General features: G+C 41.4%; 1 protein-coding gene across 5 annotated transcripts in view; it reads left to right on the top strand.

Annotated features, from left to right (window-relative positions):
• The window catches only part of LOC137294244 (uncharacterized), a 61,544-nt gene that overhangs the window by 13,389 nt on the left and 26,766 nt on the right, over window positions 1-21,389 (top strand). Inside the window, exon 1 of one of the 5 annotated variants that reach the window (XM_067825260.1) lies at window positions 1,850-1,952. The exons of 1 other annotated variant lie outside the window; for it this stretch is intronic. In XM_067825260.1, the coding sequence (XP_067681361.1) occupies window positions 1,946-1,952 (7 nt within the window). In that variant the 5' untranslated portion in view covers window positions 1,850-1,945. Of the gene's footprint in view, window positions 1-1,849; window positions 1,953-17,704; window positions 17,871-17,921; window positions 18,007-18,175; window positions 18,442-21,389 lie in introns of those variants that run through there. 3 more of the 5 variants (XM_067825268.1, XM_067825281.1, XM_067825275.1) reach the window with 3 other exon arrangements.

Below are 21,389 nucleotides of genomic sequence, written 5' to 3'. Positions count from 1 at the left end.
TATACAAATATCTAGTAGTATAGTAGTAGTATGGTATAGTATTAAAGCATATTTGGTATCTAGGTTTATTACAGCAAAAGAAAGGTCACGGTTATAAGGGGGCTTCAGCGTTTTACCTTGTCGGCGAGATATCTCAAGAACCGTTCACTGGATGTTCTTCATGTTCAACACCAAACTTTATCTAGGGATGGTGCGAGGCCCAGTTGATTTTGGTGACCTTCAGTTAAATTGCAAGGTCACGACGACTGTGTTTTTAGGAGTTTCATACACTGATCAAGGTCAAAGTGACTCTTCCAAAATATTTTTGAGTTTGAACAACTACAGTGCAAGATATCAAGAGAGTCTGAGAGTGATGGTTTCGTTGACATTTTACTTCATCTTAAACTACGAACTTCATCTTCATTTCTTTTTAAATTTGATTTGATAATCTGCGGCGGGTGACACTGTTTGTTCTGTTATTTCCTTAAACACAACAGATTATTCCGTCATTCCATGTTCTCCCGTTCTGTTGACAATGACTGCCTGAAACGTCAGTCTGTTTCTGTATTCAACATGAAGTGTGAATGAGTCGGTCAACTGACATTTAACAGGAAAGAAATAGTCTGCTCCTGAACGCAAGGGATTGAAACCAGATAAACCCTACCTTCTATAACCTTATGTTGACACACGGATCTTCCTGATAAAGCCGGGATACACCTAGATGTCGGTTTAAACATAACCTTTGATGTTTACCTGAATCGTTGTTTCTGAAGACTTTCCTGTAGATGTGTTGAGGACGCCACCTCGCTAATCGAGACCCTAGCCTACCTTCCTGAAGATTATAGCTAGATGTTAACGTCTATGGATATCAGGAAACTCATAGATCTGCTTTGTTCTTCTGGATTTCCGGATTTTCACTGTTTGTTGGCGATACGTGTTTTTTTTTAAATAACCATTATGGCGTTTTATCAGGACCTTTCGAAATAACATTAAGCACAACTTGAAATACTTTTTAGCTCAGATACTGAGGAATGTTGCCCCGGGCCTCCTTTAACAAAGCACCGAGGTGAATCGTAAGTCCCTAAGGTAACCTTAGAGCAATGTTAAAGAATGGGAGTTAAGATTAACCTTAGTAAAAGATGCTTTGTGAAAGGAGCCCCAGATCGTTCCAAACGCAATTGAGGCGGGGGTATAGACATGAAAGTAAACCGGGAAACCCGGATCTAGTCAATGTGAATGAGGTGAGGTGAGGTGAGGTGGGGTTTAACGTCGTATCTGAGAATATTTCGTTCATAGGACGACGTACATGCGGGTGTATGTATAGCTGTTTGTACTAGCCCAGTCTAAAGCTGTTTTTTATAGTGCCAGCTCACTGAAATACCATTCCGCAGTTAAGCATGAGTACCCTACTCAGACATATACTCCAAACCGCCCAGTCCTTGTTGCTACTATTAATGCTGAACTCGAGAACTATATTTTGACGTCTTTTGGTTAAACACGGGGATTGAACCCGCGTCCTTCAGCTTTCCAGAGGATCCTGACATTTAGCAAGCAAACTCGGACCACAAACCACTGGCCCACTCGTGCTCCAATATGTCAAGACCCAAATTAACAACAAGTACCTGATGTGGTATCACACACATATAAAGAATGTGACACACGCTTCCGCTGTTTAACCTGTAATTTAATCAAGCGTTCATCCTAGCTTCTCCCAGTATCCATGTCTTCGGGGTACGCTTTTATAATGACCCACCATCTTACCCTCGTCCCCCAGCTTATTACAACGAGGCTACGTACTAGCGTTCTCTTATATCAAGAGGAGATGACAAGTCATATTTATGGTGCATGGACAGACATAGTGACGGTGTAGTTCCGACAGCAAAGGACATCGTTTAACTGGATAGGTTGTGTTGAAAGACTCTCTAAGACAGAGGACATTAATTTAGCTTAATCCGTAAACGGAGCAATGGAAGGTAAGTATTTTAGATGATTATCTAGGGAATTGAGACATACTTACATTCATATCTTAACTCAAATTTGGTTTTTGTTTTATGGAATATGGAAATACAATTGAGCTCTGCAGAAATGATAGTGAGACCAACATTTATTAAAAGCGAGGAATGTTGTGTTCTTATTTTCAAGGCGTCCTATCTACCTCGGTGTCTGTTTAAAAGGACACCTAATTGCCCTGCGGGTACAGGCTCAGTATTTATTGTTCAAAGACAAATACCATGCTGATCGAGAGGCATTTTTTCTATTCGTGGTATTTATTATAATTATGTCTGTAGAAAGGTTTTGCATATTTTTCATGTTACGTTTCGTTGCTAATTCATGGTGTAATCGGTGATTTGACCTTGAGAAAGTCCTTTGGTGTTAGGAACGTAATTTTTATTGTCGTGCACTGTTTGAGGAAACGCCCAACTGAAGTATATGTCATCTGGGCCACGTGACAGCGTCATTATGACATATTTACTGACTGTGACGGATAGGATGAAATATGGCATCGTGAATTCCTCTGGATTGTTTGTGAGTGGCGTACTGTCTCATAACGAAGAATTATAGTGCAGAATGAACCAGTGAAAATCTTCAAGGCGACAGATATCGATACTTTGAATACTTACTTCTCATAACTGACAAAATGACTTTTCATAAATTATACGGTCAGTATTATGTTTTAGAAATCCCACAGTGCTGTTTAATGAATGCTGTGAACAAAACGGCTCATGTAAGGGCAGGTAACTCTGACTAGCTTCATCACACACGTATCCTCAAGTCTTAGTTTTCATTTTGTAAATAACGTACAGTGGTCTTTAATTGCACGTGAACTGAAACAGATTACATGGTTTACAGAGGGTTTAGGTAATGTCGATGTGGTACTTGTGTTTTTGTTGTATGTTTTAAGCAGTAGTAACCTTGAGCCGCTTTTCTAACAGTCACTTAGTATGGTTTTACGCCGCTTTTAGCAATGTTCAAGCAATATCACGGCGAGGGACACCAGAAATAGAACAGAGAAGTATTAAATCCGCTATTGGGCTAGAATTGTTACAAATTTCATGATTACCTCAACGTCTTCCTTTGTCACTGCTGATATTCCAAAGTGTTGGTGTTCCAAAGTGAAGGTGTGGGGTAGAATAGGCCTTCAGCAACCCATGCTTGCCATAAAAGGCGACTATGCTTGTGGTAAGAGGCGACTAACGGGATCGGGTGGTCAGGCTCACTGACATGGTTGACACATGCCAACGGTTCCCAGTTGCACAGATCGATGCTCATGTGGTTGATCACTGGATTGTCTGGTCCAGACTAGATTATTTACAGTCCCCCGCCATATACTAGTAACTGGAATATTGCTGAGTGCGACGAAAAACTAAACTCAGTCACTCATCTAAATGTACCTAACTACTAAAACTACTGTTTCCACTTCTGCTGCTGCTGCTACTACTACAACCACCACCACCACCACCTCCAACACCACCACCACCACCACTACTACTATTGCTGCTGCTACTGCTACTATTACTGCTATTAGTACTGCTGCTACCAGCACTACTTCTGCTGCTGCTGCTGCTACTACTACTACTACTATTGCTGCTGCTGCTACTACTACCACCGTCACTGCCGCTAAGGCGATAGCCGAATGGTTGAAGCTTTGGCAAGTCGAGTTAAAATCCCGGGTTCGATAATTACCGTAATATTCTCACCACTACAACTCCTTCTGCTGCAACTACAATTAGTTCTTCAACGACAACTACTACTACCGCAACTACTGCTGCTACTCCAGCTGTTACTGCTTGTTCAAACCGTTTGATCACACATGCATCTATTAACCGGAATCTGTTATCTATTTGCACGGGTTCGAATCCCAGACACGTCCTTATCATGATTTTCGGTTTATTAGCACCGTTCGTATTTTTTAAACACAGGCGAAAACTGGACCACCGTCCACTCCACCGCCGCCTGTACAAGGATGACACTTCGTGCTTTAACTGAAATGGTGTTCAAAGTGGCGTTAAACAGGATTCACTCACTCACAATAAGCACAACAGGTGTTCTATTAGTCTGTCTCACTGTCTATGAACCACATTATTTTCCTACTGACACGCCACCGCAGCAATGCTAAAACTCGAAATGAGGCAAGTCTAGATTTCCTCAGGTCCCTGAACCACATTCCCCAATTGCCAAGCCCTCCCTAGAAAGCTAAAGCTCTAAATGATGTAAATCTAGATTTCCTCAGATTCTAAAGCTCCCAACTCACTGGGGCTCCTTTACAGTTTAAAAGGATTTTTTTCTTACTTTAAAAAATATATCTATTATGAGACTGAGCGTTAGAGTGTTTTATGTATGCCACGCGTGGGAATCTACTTCCACCCACATACCCTAGCTCTTTAACACTTAATCTTTGTGAAAAGTTGGGTATGTTCGGCAATCCTTTAACCACGGACTTGATACGCTTTCAATGAAATTAAACCTGTGGTAAATGTCAAGCAAGGACTGCATGTGAGTGGTAGCGTTGCCTTTCAGGTAGGTCGAATCTGTGCCAACGCCAACAAGAAACCAAATGTCAGTCATCTCAGTTTGCCATAAATACCACCGCCAGGGGCTGCTTGATCAAACCTACATACATCGTTAGCTCAAATACATGTGCGTATAAATACTGGCCACATAGTGCCATAAATATCATGTACAGATTCGCTGTTTCATATACCTATAACGTGGAGCTGAGTTCGTAGGCCGGGAGAGCATGTGCACTTCTCACATTGTGTAGTTTCAAGGTGACCGTGTTTGGCAGCATGGCTCTGTTGCGTTTGGGCGGTGTGGCAGACAAGTGGTTAAAGCGTTCACTCGTCACGTTGAACACCCGGGTTCGATTCCCTACAGTGGCACAATGTTTGAAGCGCATTTCTCTTGTCCCCCGGCGTAATATTGTTGAAATATTGCTAAACGCGGCGTAAAACTAAACTCCCTCACTCACTCATTTGCGTTCTTGGTTCAAGTCTTCTCCAACACTAACAATATAGCATCCTTGTGGGCGGATACATGCCCGTCTTTATTATTTATTATTTTCTACTGAACATGCGTGACCTTGTTCCATATATGGCCTCTTCACCAAGCTGTAAATGGATACCAGGAAGGATGAGAGGATGTAGATGTTAACTTCAGGCGTTAGAATCAGCTTTGATTGTACACTTCCCAGGCTGAAAATCGAAACCTAGATAATAATGTAGCGTTTTGAGTATGCTTTTGGGAATCGTTTGTAGCATTGTATACATACACATCATGATGATGATGATGATGATGATGATGATGATGATGACGATGACGACGACGACGATTATGGTGATGATGACAATGATGATGAAGCCTAATATATATATGTTCATTGTGACTTTATTTGCATATTCCCCTGAAATGACACAGATGTATAATTACAAGAGTCCAAATGTATGGGGGATCATATGTCACGTGATACTGTTGTAGTAACACCCAGTATATAACACAATTATTTTGTCTACGCGTGTAGTGTTAGATCGATAGACCCAGCTGTACGACCTTATCAGGGCATTACATACACTGGCTGAGTCTAACACATAGACTATCTCATCGTCCCCGAAATAAACGTTTAATTAAGGTTAAGTAAAGACTGGATGAGGATGGATGTGATTGTTTCCTGTGCTCCAGCAGTCTGTAAGAAGAACAACCTGCAAGGTCTTGGCTGCTGCACGATAATATCCCCTTTCTTTGTCGACCCGCGTTCCGTCCGTGAGTGCGCGCGCGCATTTTATCTAGTGGCATTCGTAGTAGAAGCTGTTGTCGATAGCGCGTATGCCGTCCGTTGTTACATGTGGTTCTCCTTGCATCCATGCTGACTTGGTGCGTAGGCCATCAGTATCTTATTGTGTTTCCCATCTTCAGCCTCATCCAACAGGAGACCGAGTACGCAGAAAAATTAAAAATGTAAAAATAATTAACCCTACTGTGTGTATTATTTTATGTCTCTTCTTGATATTTTACAATTTCGGTCCGAAGATAATTACTGATGTAGAACGAGTGAGTGAGTGAGTGAGTGAGTTTAGTTTGAAGCCGGTGTTAGCAATATTCCAGCCATATCACGGCGGGGGACACCAGAAAATGGGCTTCGCACTTGATGTAGTACGAGTTGTTGTATATCTGAGTGCGTGAATTTAGTCTTATACCGGGTTTATCAATATCCCAGGAACATCACGGCGGGGGACAAGAGAAATGGGCTTCATACATTGTATCCATATCGGGAATCGAACTCGGGTCATCGGCGTGATGAGCGGACGCTTTAACCACAAGGCTAGCCCAAGGTCCCTGTATTTCTGAAACGTTCTTTAGGTGTAGAAGAAGAATGATCTGACACAGGGATGGCAAAAGAGAAACAGAAATAAACCTATGAATATGGTATCAGCTGATCCTTCACACGGCTGAAATGCCTACTTAATGTTTCTGTGATAATCTTGCATTAATCTGTGCAACAATCTTGTAAGCCATTTTACCTAACATAATCTATGTTTGCGAGTCTGAGGACACGGGTTTGATTCCCCACGTGGGTACGATTTGTGAAACCCGTTGCTGGTGCCCATGTCGTGATATTCCTTGAATAGTGCTAAAGGCGGCGTAAATCTAAATTCACTCTCTCTTGAGTCTGCTTGTAAGCACTCTAGCAGTGGTAAACATATATGACCTGCACCACGTCGGGTTTCCCTCCCACACCAAGCAGACTCGCCGTGACGTTACGGGAATACTGTTCAAAGTGGTGTTACAAACCCAGTTCACTCACTCATCCATATATGTCTACATTATGATTACATGTGTATGGAGTAGCCTTGTGGTTAAAGCGTTCGCCCTTAAACCCGGGTTCAAATCCCCCATGAGTACAATGTGTGAAGCCCATTTCTGATGTCCCCGCCGTGATATTGTTGGAATATTGATAAAAGCTGCATAAAACCATACTCACTCACATGTGTACGTTTGTCACTTACTGACTGAGTCGACCCCGTTCTCTGTAACGTCACGCCGACAGCGACGTCAGTTCGGTTATGCAACGCTGAAACATCTACCACGTTGCAGCCACGATCACCCCGGTACAGTGTTCAAGTGTTGTCAGCCCTGGTTGACACGATGTTGGATGACTTCTACATCACGTCTTGGTTGTCACAGTCCACGTGGTCCACAGCGTGACCTCAGTAGCATGTAGGGGTGGGGAGGAGGGGGCACGGGGGTGGTTCTACTGACCCCCTAGCACGTTCAGGTGTATGATTATTGACTGCTGACTTCTCTACGTGTCTCTGGCACCTGCACAACACAACTGGATTGTGTTACATGTTGTATCAGAACACTCCGTTACATGATGTTTGGCAGATTTATTCCTGGAACATAGAGAATCAGTTGTGACGATTTTCATTCACTTGACACCATTTTTTTTGTCTGAAACTGTATAGAAATAGGCTTCTGTTTTGAATTCGATATCGCATTAAACTACATTTTTATCGCTATTTGCTGACGTTTTTAAAAAAGGTATTATTCACATACTTGTGTTGTTTAACTGCGTCAGAGATATTTGACAAAACTGCAACAGAGACGACTCGAATACAACGAAACACATTTCTATTATTTATACGACCCGATTTTTAACATTTTGCGATATTTAATATGTGACTGTTACAAAATCAGGCCGTGTGTTTGTCAGTCAATTCTTTGCTTGCTGTCACATTCTTAACGTATATAAGCACCTTTGTTGTGTAGGAGCTTGATAGAACTGTCAATCACAAGGCCTGCATTGATCATGTACATTTCAGACCAGCTGTCGCGACACCTGGATTGATAACATACTTAATTCAGTTCAATATGCCTTCAATATGCCACCTACTGTGGTACTTAAGAATGCTTTATTGAAATGTCGATGCAAAACAGATGGTAGCGTTCAGATCATGTTTCAGGTGGAATGTTGGTGAATGGTTAGAATTGATCTTCAGCAACCCATGCTTGTTGAAAAAGGCTATTAACGGGATCAGGTGGTCAGGCTCGCTGACTTGCTTGACACGTCATCGTATCTCAATTGAGTAGATGGTGATGGTGTTGATCACTGGATTGTCTGGTCCAGACTGGATCAGTTACAGACCGCCGCCATACAGTTGGAATATTGCTGACTGGGCGTAACACTAAACTTACTCACTCACTCACTCACCCACTGATGAATGTTATAAATTACCCAGGGTGTATGCATAGTAGGATCTCAGTGCTCTGGAAATAAATCCTGAGCCGATCGCCCGGATTAGTAAACATCTGGATTAACGAATGACATCTCTATAAGGGTGACCATTCAACACTCCAGTGAGACTCTAGTCATCTGGGCATTACCTATCGTTATGACATTGTCCAGATTAAGAAATGTCTAGATGAATAATTGTTATATCGATTGTATACAGTCACTCAGTGAGTTTGGTTTCATGTCAAGTTTCACATTATGGAACTGGTATAGTGACCTGCATGCGCGTTTGTGCGTGCGCGTATGTTTGTAACATTCTTATCCCACTTGAGGAATGTATGCCCAGTACCGATAGCTCCAGCCTTGTTTCATCCCCTGAATGCCGAGCGGTAGGCAGAGTAACAAAAAGTACCATCTTTTAACCGTAGCTATATTTTCTACCAAGGGAACGAACGGAGACCTTCCACTCTCCAAGTAAACACTTTGTCTATTTGAGCAGGGAGGTAGTCTCCCTTTTCAGGGTGGATTCTTTTCAACCTAAATCACCAAACGAAAGTTTACGCACACAATATTCTAAACTTCACTCGCAGTACCCCCGTGAATAAAACAGTACGAGTGAGTGAGTAAATGAGGTTTAACACAACCTTTAGCAAAATTCCAACAATGTCGCGGCGAATAACATCAGAAATGGGCTTCAAACCGAGTATCTATCGAAAACGTACCTCGGTCTTCGGCGAACATTTTAACCACAAGACTACCACTGCGCCCCAAAACAAACACGATTACCTTTAAGCTGTTAAACGATCCCAGGACACAAAGGATGAGTACACTGATATATTGCAGCACAAGTAATATTAAGACGACATGACCGCCATTTGGATCGATATAAGTGATTTAATATCCAGACATTATCGTCAGTCTCTAAACTGCCACAGCTGCTGGAGTATAAGCTGTTGTGTCAACAGAGATAAGATGTGGTCATGTGACTCCAGAAATAATCGCTCTGTATATGTTCCGGTATATAAACAATCGTTAATCGTTTGCTTTGATAGGCCTGGTAGGGTCACCTGGTTTATGATGTAATAGAGAGACATGCTTGTTTGAAAACCAAGCTTTGGTACAATGCAACATATGGTACAAGTAGAATCTACTTCATGAAATGTGGTTGGGATGGATCTTCAGGGCGTCCAAAGCATTACGACTTGTTTCAGTGTGATACATAGGGGCAAACGAACGTTTTAGCGTTACGAACACTTAATACTAAAAAAGGCGTCGAACCCAACTGACTCACTCACTCCCAGTCACTCATATTCTTGCTTTTAAACAAACGCGTTTAAACCCTACGAAATGGAAAAGGTGAGCCAAGGCGCCAAACTTGCAGTTGTTGACTGTGGACATTTCTGACGGGCGTGGCTCCAGGTGGCCTGGAACAATATACTCAAAACGCCCATGCAAGAATATGAGGAAAGTCTAGACTACAACTGAAAATGTAAGACTTTGGGTTCCTTTCTATTTTATTATATTAACATAATTTAGGAACCGTTTTTCTGTAAAATATGTTTATACGATGATACTGAGAGAATTAAAGTAAAAGAGTCTCATATAGCGTTCTTTACCTCACACAGATGCAACTAGAGTTCATGGCTGCGATACAGCTGAAATGTTCCTAAAGCGGCATAAAACAATATTTACAGTCTTAACTATGTCTTATCGATGGCATCATTGTCGTATGATGCAAAATGGGGGCGACTGGGTAGCCTAATGGTTAAAGTGTTCACTCGTCACAACGAAAGACTCAAGTTCGATTCTTTGTATGGGTACAATGTATGAAGCCCATTTCTGGTTTCCCCCGCGATGGATATGCATACTGATTTACCGTATGTATCTAAATTCACATCGCACTTAACTCGTGCATGACATGCACCGAGTGACGTGAATCACGTTCTGTACACACAAATTACACCCGACGGTTACAGGCATATATACTGTAGATCTACACAAATATCCCTCCAAAGTGTCGCAATCTGCCAACTCATCACTATTCCTTTCAGACCGACAAGCCAGTCGTTACGTGCAACCTTGTATAACCTGCACACCCAACCGAATCTCTTCATTTCAAAGCGGAGGACTATAAAGTATGTTTTGTACACAGAACATCGGGTCCCGTGACTCATGATTACGGAGTACTCTCTCTGATCGCTCCTGTATCACGCCCGACGGCTTACAGTAAAACGTTTTGCTGCTGGCGTCGGAGGTCGCCTTACAATGCAGTGATCTGAGAACAAACACAGCCATGTTCGTCAACTAGTGAAAAACGCCGGTTGATATGTTTTGTAACACAGATATTGACATCAATTGCCCCATGTCAACACCATCCATGTGTTAATGCAATTACAAAATTGATTTTCGTCGAGATATTACCCTGAAATAGACCCAGTGGTTATTTTTGGTGGAATAGTGCGAAAACGCAGCAAAAAATAGTTTGTTTGTCAAACTTGACAAAAGAAATTTTACCATTCCGGTGTTTCTTTGATTGTAATCTGAGAGCAAATATAACCTCTTTCTTAATGTTTTTTTCCAAATCGCAGTTGGCACTCATCAACACTCTCAACGTCGTAACATAGAAGTTTATTGTGTTGAGATGTTTAAACAACATCCAATTCATTGCTAAAAATAAGAAAGATGTTTGACAAACCTCAACAGTCATATATTCACTACATACACAATGGTTCTTTTCAAGTTTTTGATGGTCATCATTGTCAAGTTATGGTGGTATATTTTCTGCTTTGTTGTTACTGAAAAGGTCAAGGTGAATATGTGTTGTTTCACAGAAAGTGTCCAGAATACTGGCTGTATCGCCGTCCAGGCCGTCCTAAATTGATCACTCATGGATTGAATCATAACGTATGTGTAATTATCTGTATGATTACAATCATCATCTTCATCATCATCATCATCATCATCATGGTCAAAGTGTGTTGTTTCACAGAGAGTGTTGAAAATACCGGCTGCATTGCCGTCTATTTACAGCGGAACGTTCTAAATTTGATCACGGACTGAATCCTAATGTATGTGTAAATTATCTATATGATTAAAATCATATCATCATCATCATCATCATCCATCATTCATCAATTTGAATTTAAGTTTCCCGTCATCCTCCTCGACTACGATGATTAGTTTTCTTCAGCGTGCCATAGTTTACGGCTGACCAGTCACGTTCTTTATATAGAGTTACCTCTCTTAGATATGTCTGGATCCACTGTGTTCGATTCTTGATTCTCTTCCATTGTGATCCTAAGTCCATAAAGACCATTTTCTTGATGTGCTAGACTAACGCTTAGTCTCTGAATCTATACAATTTGGACAATAACAAGTAACCGTTTAAATTGAAAAGGAGCCACAGTGAGATGAAGGGCCCAAGAACTTTAATATTGACTGTGAGATACTAAAAAATGAACACCTAGAATTATCTTTGGCGAACAGCTATCATGCCGTGATGTATAATCACAGGGGTTCGAAACACTGTTTGGGCAATAAATTTTATAAAGAAAAACGAAATCGGTGAAGAAATGTAAATTTTAGAAAAGTCTACTACTGCGCTAGTATATTCAATATGATTTAGTATCAGCAGAAATTTCTAAAATCTTATTTCTTCGCCGATTTCTTTCAAATTTTAAATATAATTATGTTAATCGTCACACATAAAAAAAACAGTTTATGATTGCAAAGGTCTAGACAATTATAGTCCAAACAGTGATTCGAACCCCCAGGTGTGGGATACTGTTCGATGACTCTGATACTCTAACTTCATGGCGACCTCAGGGTTTTCGACTGATATACTGGACAAAATGGGTTAGGGATATTGGTATTTAAATGATTGGTGTTTCATCAGTGTGTCAATGAATAAATAGATCATTATTCATAACTTCCAATTTTACATATATCACTAACTATTTTTATCCAGTGTATACTTTATCATCGCAGTCGACCTGCGAACACTTCGTGTAACGGGAGACACGTTGAATTGACATTGTTATGTCATGTGCCTCTTTATCAGTCGTCATGGGATGGTGACGTATAATGCATTCTGTTCATGGGATAAGTTAGTGAGTGAGTTTAGATTGACGCTACCTTTAGCAATATTCCTGCAATGGGCTTCACGATTTGGGCCAATTTAGGGAATCGAACCCGGGTCTTCGGCGTGGCGAGCGAAAGTATGAACCACTATCTTACCCCACTGCACACGAGATAATTAACATTATTGTGATATAGTCTAATAAATAATTATACAACGTTAGTGAAAAGTTCCAACATGGATACTGCGTTGAGGTACCAACTGAAGGGGACGAATGATGTATCGAACCACGAGCATAAGGTTCTGTTAATTCTAACATCCAGGCAACTTTGACAACTGAGGACCACCATGAACCATGTAACAAAAAAAATATGGGCACTTACAATCCTGCCACTTTTAATTCATAGGTCTTGTATGGTATAGTCTCAGTGTCTTAGATCTTGTAATTGCAGCCTTGTTACGGTGAACGACCCCTTTCATTGCCTATGGCAGCTTAAAATCCGATTGCACCTTGTAGAGCAGGGCGACTCATCACCAGCCCACACCCCCAAACACTCATTATGTGACAAGTTACCCTCACGTTGTAATTAATAACAGTTGCTTGTTTCCTCCTTTGATGTTCCGAAACCAAGGGAGCATTCGTTGTGAGGATTTGATCTTTCGCTGAGTGAAAAAGCATGTTGCGATGAAGCGTCTATTTACGTCACGCCTTCTGGTCGGAGAACCAGTTGTGTGCAGCTTTGAGTCGGGCGCCCAGAGGAAATCATTACTTAATGTTGGGAGGAATTAGTGTGTGTTTAGGTGCGAGTTGTTATGGCGGTCTTTGATGAGGAGGGGGTATCGTGATGGAATGTGTGGATTCTGGGTATGTTGAAAATGCATTAAAATAGATAGCTACAATCACTTGCTGTTTCAAACATAGTGTTATGTGTATGTTTGTGTGCGTGTGTGTGTGTGTGTGTGTGTGTGTGTGTGTGTGTCCAAGTGTGTGTCCAAGTGTGTGTGTGTGACAGCTGCCCATGAACCAGATAATGTAGGCTTATTCTGGCGGAAGTGGTGTTCAAGTGAATTAGACACGACTCAGTGTGTTCAGGAGGAATGTATTAGTCCAGATATATCAGGTCTGTGGAAGACTTCTTAAGGCGTCATGATGACGTAATTGTTTTATGACGTCATGTACAATCTGTCCAAGAGTGCTAATGACACAATCCCCGTATCAACACGAGTCCATGTATCGCCTTGGCCTAATCGAAGTGTCTCTGTATTGTGATCAAATCACCACTGCGTTGAATGTTTCTCAATACACGCTTATATTCCAAGTTTACTTTATCTTCCACAATTACGGAGACGGTGGGGTAGCCTGGTGGATGAAACGTCCGCTCCTCACGCCGAAGACCCGAGTTCAGTTCCCAACATGGATACAATGTGTCAAGTCCATATCAGCGATATTGCTGGAATAGCGCTAAAACCCAACTCACTCATCATCACTTCCCAACTTACACTTATGCATATGGGCCTCCTACGTGTTATGCAACAGGCTTATTTGCATCATTGGGGTCAGTGAGGTTGTCAGCTGCAGGTGGTTAAGGCGTTCACTCATCACGCCAAAGACTCTGGTTCGATTCCCCACGTGAGTACAATGTGGGAAACCAATTTCTGGTGTCTCACGCCGAGGTATTGCAGGAATATTGCTGACAGCGGCGTAAAACTAAACTCAGTCACTGTTTACATCATTCTCAATACATATATAGGTAACCGACTGCAGAGTCGCTTCCCTTTGACGCGTCAGGAGCCTATGACTGAGTCCTACAATACAGTGAAAACCACACAACCACCTACCAATAACCAGTTCACCAACCAACCAACCGGCCATACAGCCGAACAACCAAACAACGCACGTACCACCCACACTCCAAACCACCCAACTAACCACCCTCCCAACTAAGTACTACCCACTCAACCGACTAAACAGCTAAATTACCAACAACCCCACCCAACTCCTAACCCCCAAACCAACCAACTCATGAAAATCTAAAACTACCCAGAAAAAAAACCAGCACATGAAACCCATTGACGTCAGTCAATATGTAGGTAGTCACCTACTGGCCGACTGGCTTCAACACTGGGCACTCTGAGATTGAGTTATGCTGCCTTCGCATTCATAATTTATGTCATCAGTTGCTCTAATCCTGTGGCATCTATCTCTTACACAGATTTCAGATTTCCGATAGTTCCATACAATGTTATGATTCCACGTCAGGGAGCTATGGCGACAGTGCATCAATGGCGGTGTTCAGCGGTTTTAACGGTTGTGCGTTGAACAAATATACAAAATATGGTTTGATCATATTACCGGTGTTACCGCCTCCGTGGCTGTTTTTTGATCAGTCTGCTAATTTATTATGTGTGGTTGTCTTCATCTTTCCTGTTGATTATGTAGGGTTGGAGCGATGGGTGGCCCAGTGGTTAAAGTGTTCGCTCTTCACGCCTAAGACCTTTGTTCGGTTCCGCACATGCGTACAATGTGTGAAGTCCATTTATGGTGTCCTCCGGTGTCCGGAGGTTTATATACCTGACGTGAACAAAACTATGTGAAGGAAGTAATATTGTAAAAGTTGTTTCACTGTCACGCAAATGTAGTACTTCTAAATGCAAAAATGTGACGTTACTTGGTGGAGGAGTTTCTTTCTCTGCCATAGACTGACAAAGGTGTAGGCGGTTTCGCTACGTTCAGAAGATGGAAGCCTTGAACCAATTTTACATTTATGTTTCAACGCTTATACGTGTGATTGCGTTTACTGGTGGCATTGTGTTTTTGTGTGCAAATGTGTGACTGATTCACATCTCGTCATGGTACTACATACTGAAATCAGACCACCATCAGAATGTGGAGAAATTGGTCCACCATCAGAATGTGGAGAAATTGGTCCACCATCAGAATATGTAGAAATTGGTCACCTTTAGAATATGTAGAAATTAGAGCAAAATCAGAATATGGACAAATTAGATCACCATCAGGACATGGAGAAATTACCCCACCATCAGAATATGGAGAGATTAGATCACCATCAGGACATGGAGAAATCACCCCACCATCAGAATATGGAGAGATTAGATCACCATGAGAATATGGAGAAATTAGACCAACATCAGAACATGGAGAAGTTAGATCACCATCAGAATATGCAGAATCATGACTGCAAACTACCGTGTATCAATCTAGGTCCATGGAAAGGTCGTGGCGCAAATGGACAGAGCTTGAATATCATTTAGACAGGGAGGCAAATAGATTATACACATATGACGAGATTTTACATTATGCTCGGAGGAGCGCAGATTGCCATGTCGATTCACCCGATCGATCATATTAATATTTCCAGTATTTGCTCCAGTTGTATGTAATGAATTTCCGGAGCTTTCCCACAATATAAAATTATCCACTGACACAACTGCGTCATTGGAGTTAAATATCACTTAATTTAATGCTATTTTACTAGTGAAGCAATAGCAGGTTTGAAAATAGTAAAATCACTTTACTTTGTCTCGGTCGTAATAAAAACGCAACGTCATCTCTAAGTAGGTACTTACGTCAATCAACTAATTGTTGCCCCGCCTCCGTAATGCAACAAAAGAGACAAATTCGTCCGGATGGAGTATTTGTGATCGTAACATTTAATTAGGGTTTTTTTCGACAGAAAGTGACCTGCCTAGTGGTTAAATACTCCCAAGTTATTCATAGGCAACGCTGAACACGTCCCATGTTATTTACCCTTGTAATCGCATCAAGTGAAGAGTACGGTGCCAGGCAGGGGTGCAGCGTACTGTTGGTAATGGAATTTACTTACTAAGTGCAAAACCTCCACACTGATGGGAAATAACAGGAAAGTCTGTTGACTTAGCTTAATGGATAAAGGGGTATAAATTTAAGCCGCCCTCTTCACCGGAGGGGGATATTTGCATATTTAGGTGGAAAATTAGATGTTGTCAACGTATTTAACCATTGCTGTCAGTTAAGCGGAGGGTTACATGTTACGAAAATAATCGTGTCATATGAAACAGGAAAATCTGCGATTTTCTTTATTTTTATACGAAAAATTAACATAGGAGAATTGTTTGGTGGTGGCATTTTTTATCACAGCTAAAATTAGAATTAAGCGTGACTGACCAAGCGTTTGAATGCATGATATCCGAGCTATGGTTTCTAATTATATTTTCGTTTGACTTTTTGTAATGGGCGCATTATAAATTGTCCATTAGCTAACAGCTGTTAAAGTGTAAAACATCAGTGATGGATAGCAATATTCATACATTTTCACATTCCAGATTTATATATCCTCACATGAAAAAAATCATATCAATGCAAATCATTTTACACCTCGTTTCACACTGAAAAGACTTATATGTGGTGGGTACCGGCGTTACAAACAGTACCCATTTTGGGAATCGAACTCGTTTCTGCGGCTTCTTGACCGAACACATTTACCACTTGGCCATCTCAACGTCTGTAAATGCACTTTCTGTCAATCTTAAATGTGAAACCGAGGAAAAACACGATACTGTAGAAATATGCGCACCGGTTAAAAAACTTGCGAATGATTCAGCGTTGCTCCTTGGTCCGTGTCACTGATACTCTCGTCATGAATTGGCATGTCCTACTGGCCTGTCAGATGATTGTGTATAACATAATACTACTTGTCAGAGGACAAGCTAGAATACGTTTTTCCATGTTTACATGGTGTATTGAAAGTATGATCCTGCATGTAAGCCAACAAATAATGTGACTAGTTCTTGTCGGTGGAGACACATCTCCTTGGTCCAGTGAGTAGAGTGTTTGACAGGAGAGATGAAGGTTGGTGGTTCGATCCCAGACCGCGTCATAACACAAGCCAGATAATTCTCATATTATCCTCTTAACCTCATGCTCCATACATGACAACATCAAATACCCATTTTTGGTTTGATCCAGCCAAGGATTCGAACTATGGACATTAAGCACTCCTAACCATACTCTTAAGGCGAAGTAATTTACTTCATCATTATATTCCTTTTGTTTCGAATTATGGACATCTCGACACTCCGGTTTTATTCGACATACAGACATCTCGACACTGTTTCGCATTATACACATCTCGTCCCTCTGTTTCGCATTACAAACATCTCGACGTGACTCAAGTTCCTCGTGGCAACAGACACACTAGTACTGCAGCTATTATCGACATTTGTCCACACACAACCTTTGCAGGGCGGGACTAATTAATATGTACAGGTACCCAAAGCTCAAACTGTCATTTATTAATTCATACATTCGATGCGCAATGCCAAGGTCGATACAGTTTAAACAACCCACTGCGACACCCTTCGAAACCACACCCTGTCCTCCCTCACTTTATCTGTTCAGTAAACATACCCGTTGTGAGCCTAGAGCCTATGGAGAGAACCATTGAGTATTGATGTGCGTGATTACACATCTCACTCCAACATACGGCAGTCTGTCTCTCGGCGCGACCCACTCCCATGTCCAGAACCGGCGACATGTGACTCTGTAACGGATACCTTACCCTGTTTCTGCCTGCAGAGTCTATACAGGTAGGTTGACCATCCACCCCTTTCTAACCACAGCAAAACTTCAAGGGCGGAGAACTGCGCCTTGTGAAATATCCACGCTTGTGATCTATCGATCGACTTGCGATTTGTAAACAATGGTAGATCTATTTTGAACAAGGTAAGACTTATGATACCGATCTGAGCTAAACCCTGTCATTGAGATGTGGCAAATATTTGTTATTTAGATTTATTTGTTTGAGAATTAAGGTTACCTCACCGACACACACTGTTGACCCATTTTAATGTGCGGCAATTGCAAGCCAACAACGCCATCACGCTACCTGTACACACCTGAGGGAAGGCCGTTACGGGCGGGTCTCGCTATACCGCGCGGTATAATCACTGTGGCATTGTCTGACATTTATCTTAGTGACAGAAGCATCCCCACCCTGTCAGGGGCATTTTGGACAGGATTTGTCGACATTAACTGGTTTAAGAAACAAGAAGGGAGTGATTCTTTCACGGGAGTGAACTCCGGTTCAACTGTCTATGTATTGGACAAGCTACCATGGATTTTCGCTGTAGTGTTCTGTCGCAAACTTCATTTCTATAGGTAGGTATTTTTCTGACGATTAATAACTAAATGCCTATCTACAATGTCGATCAATATATCTACAATAATAATGAAATATTTGTAAATCATGTCACCACAGCTATCGTTTCTTGCTGAGAAGTGAAGACGTTGTCGTGTGGCATTGCCGTAGCGTTATTGCACTACTGCATTGAGGGTGATACATGCATAGCTGGCAGAATCGTGTTGACGAATGTTTATAAAAAATAGTTCTGATATTAATTAATGTTACCGATGCCAAGGACGCCCCATACATGGCCAAGGACGAAATTCGTTAATGTATTTGTTAATAATCAATAATTTATGTCTTCGTTTTGTTTACACCTCATACCCTTTCATATTGATGTGTTGGAGTCATTTCAGCTTGTGCGATGCCAATCCCATATAGCCACATTTGAATTTGAAATTGTTAAATTTGAAAACTGAAAGATTAACCTGCTGTCTAAGCAATCGGTTTATTCAGTGTAAACTTGTGTCGATACGGGTATATAGTTGGTGCACAATACATTTCGAAGACAGTCATGTCATGTCAGAAAGTCCATCGTTAATTTGAAATACATATTGAAAACAGGCATGTATTGTCGAGCAGCCTACGAAGTGACCCTACCGTGTCTCAGTACAACCATTGTATGGTCCCATTGTATATCGTTTGTGTACAACTTCCTTGTCTCGGCAGTCCCAACGTCTAAGATTACCCTCCGCAGTTTATGGCTAGACCGAATGACCATAAGGTATATTATCTAACAGTTGCTTGTGTTGGTTGCATTGACCATTGCACACGAGTCATGTGGTGTTCGAGATACAGCTAACTGCTCCTTCGTCTCAACCACACTCCTCTGCACAGTGAAGCTCCACCGAAGTGGAAAGAAAGACTGCCCTTGTAGTATAAATAGATTCTATGGTCACGATACACGACACGGCACCGTCACGGTAGCAACCTCGTGTACCACATGATTCGGCATAATGGAGTCGATAGCCCGTCTTGGATAACCCCGATGTGTTTTAAATGTTTTATACAGTAGAGATTATGTCGTCTATTGTACAGCGTTTTTTACAGGTATCACAGGAGAGTCTCTGTTTGGTAGATCGAGTGTCAGTCGTAATCTGGTAGTACATGTATAGTTTTAAAATAGCTGCATCACTACATCCATTCCTGGAAAAACTAGGTCATGAGGATATTAAACATGTATATGAAAACACCATCCCAGGTTTGGGCGGACCACGCCCTTTTCAAAAACACGCCAAGATGTATTGTCGATTCTTTAGTCAATATCTTATATTAATATTTAAATTTAATGTTTAGTGGTTTGAAAGTATTGAAATTGGAGAAGACAAATTGATGTTGTCGCGAAGTTAATAGCATTTTGTGGTCTAATGACTCACCAGATCCTGAAAAATTGAACAGCTGAGGACGCACTTTCTGAACTTAAAGTCTGTTGTTTGTTTCTCTGTATTGATTTGTGTAATCGGTTCCTGTTGAACAGACCGGAACGTATTCATTGACTGGTTTCAAGACCCAATCAATCAAATATTTTACAAATTGACTCTCAGTGGAATTTTTGTTGTTTTCCCATAATAATGGATAAAGCATGTAATGAGGAGATTCCAAGACATTGATAAATATGTCTGTTTGTCAAAACACGGTTCACTTGGTTTAGTGCCGATTTTAGCATACACCACCCCACCTCAGGCTGTACTGTAGGGGACCAACAATGGGATTCGAACTCAGACCTATCAATCATTGTACACCCACTTCCATAAGAACCAGAATGAGTACAAGTGATTATTATTAAAATACGTTAATCAAATTTAACGCTATCCATGATTCGAAGTCAATCGAGTCCACCGAAGTTCGAAACGATCTGATCGAGTGTATTGAAACAATACGAACCAAACGTGTTATATCTGGTTTATGAAGTGATCCGTATGTTTGGGTGAATATATAACAGGTATATCATAAAGGTATATTTTATACCCGTTTTTAGCACATTTCACAGTGAACTTCAAAGGTTTGCATGTACACTTTGTAATCATCGGCCCTTCAATGATAATACATTGTAGTTTTATGATCCACCAGTATGGACCATATCCCGGGAACAGCCTTATATAGCCTTATATAGAATATCAAGCTATGTGTCACTGCCGCCACAGCTGGTATTGACAGCATACCAAGAACATACCATACTCTTCCCATAGATGAATACAGCATGTAGACCTGTCGAGGCCGATTATAGCATTACTACATATACACCCTGACTCACACTATTTATAACTTTGTCATTGAATTGATACACAGTAAGACGTGTTGACATATATACTTAATTTGTTGACAATTCGCTATTTTGCGTATGTATCGTAAGTAAGCACATCGTAATCACGCAACATAGCAGTAAGTTGAAGACCTCCTTCAAACCAGTGATAACGGCCTCGAAGGGTTTCCATATCTTTATAATCGTGGTTATATGAACCTCTGTCACTCCCGGCAAAGCAATACTCCTGTATAACAGCGTGCTTATCACACACCTTCCAAGTGGTCAACGAGGCGTGACCACTGGCCCTTATGGTCAGTCGGTTGTTTCAGTGTATTGTTAACACCATACTGTGTGTTCCCATCGACGCTGTCCAGGGATTTAAGAGCTCTTCAAACGAAGCCTGGTAAATATCATACACATTTCCGATTTGATGTGTATTTCAAATGTTGTCGTTCATCTGTCGATTGTTTGTGTAACGAGGCAAGTATATATCCATTTGTAGTATTGTGGGGCATTATGACACCCGTGTTGCGGCTCAGAACATTACTCGTGACGTGGTGTAGGGCATTATGACACCCGTGTTGCGGCTCAGAACATTACTTGTGACGTGGTGTAGGGCATTATGACACCTGTGTTGCGGCTCAGAACATTATTCGTGACGTGGTATAGGGCATTATG

This window comes from Haliotis asinina, chromosome 1, assembly GCF_037392515.1.
Source record: "Haliotis asinina isolate JCU_RB_2024 chromosome 1, JCU_Hal_asi_v2, whole genome shotgun sequence".
In the NCBI taxonomy this organism is placed as follows: domain Eukaryota; kingdom Metazoa; phylum Mollusca; class Gastropoda; order Lepetellida; family Haliotidae; genus Haliotis; species Haliotis asinina.
This window is presented reverse-complemented; position numbering and strand designations above follow the sequence as displayed.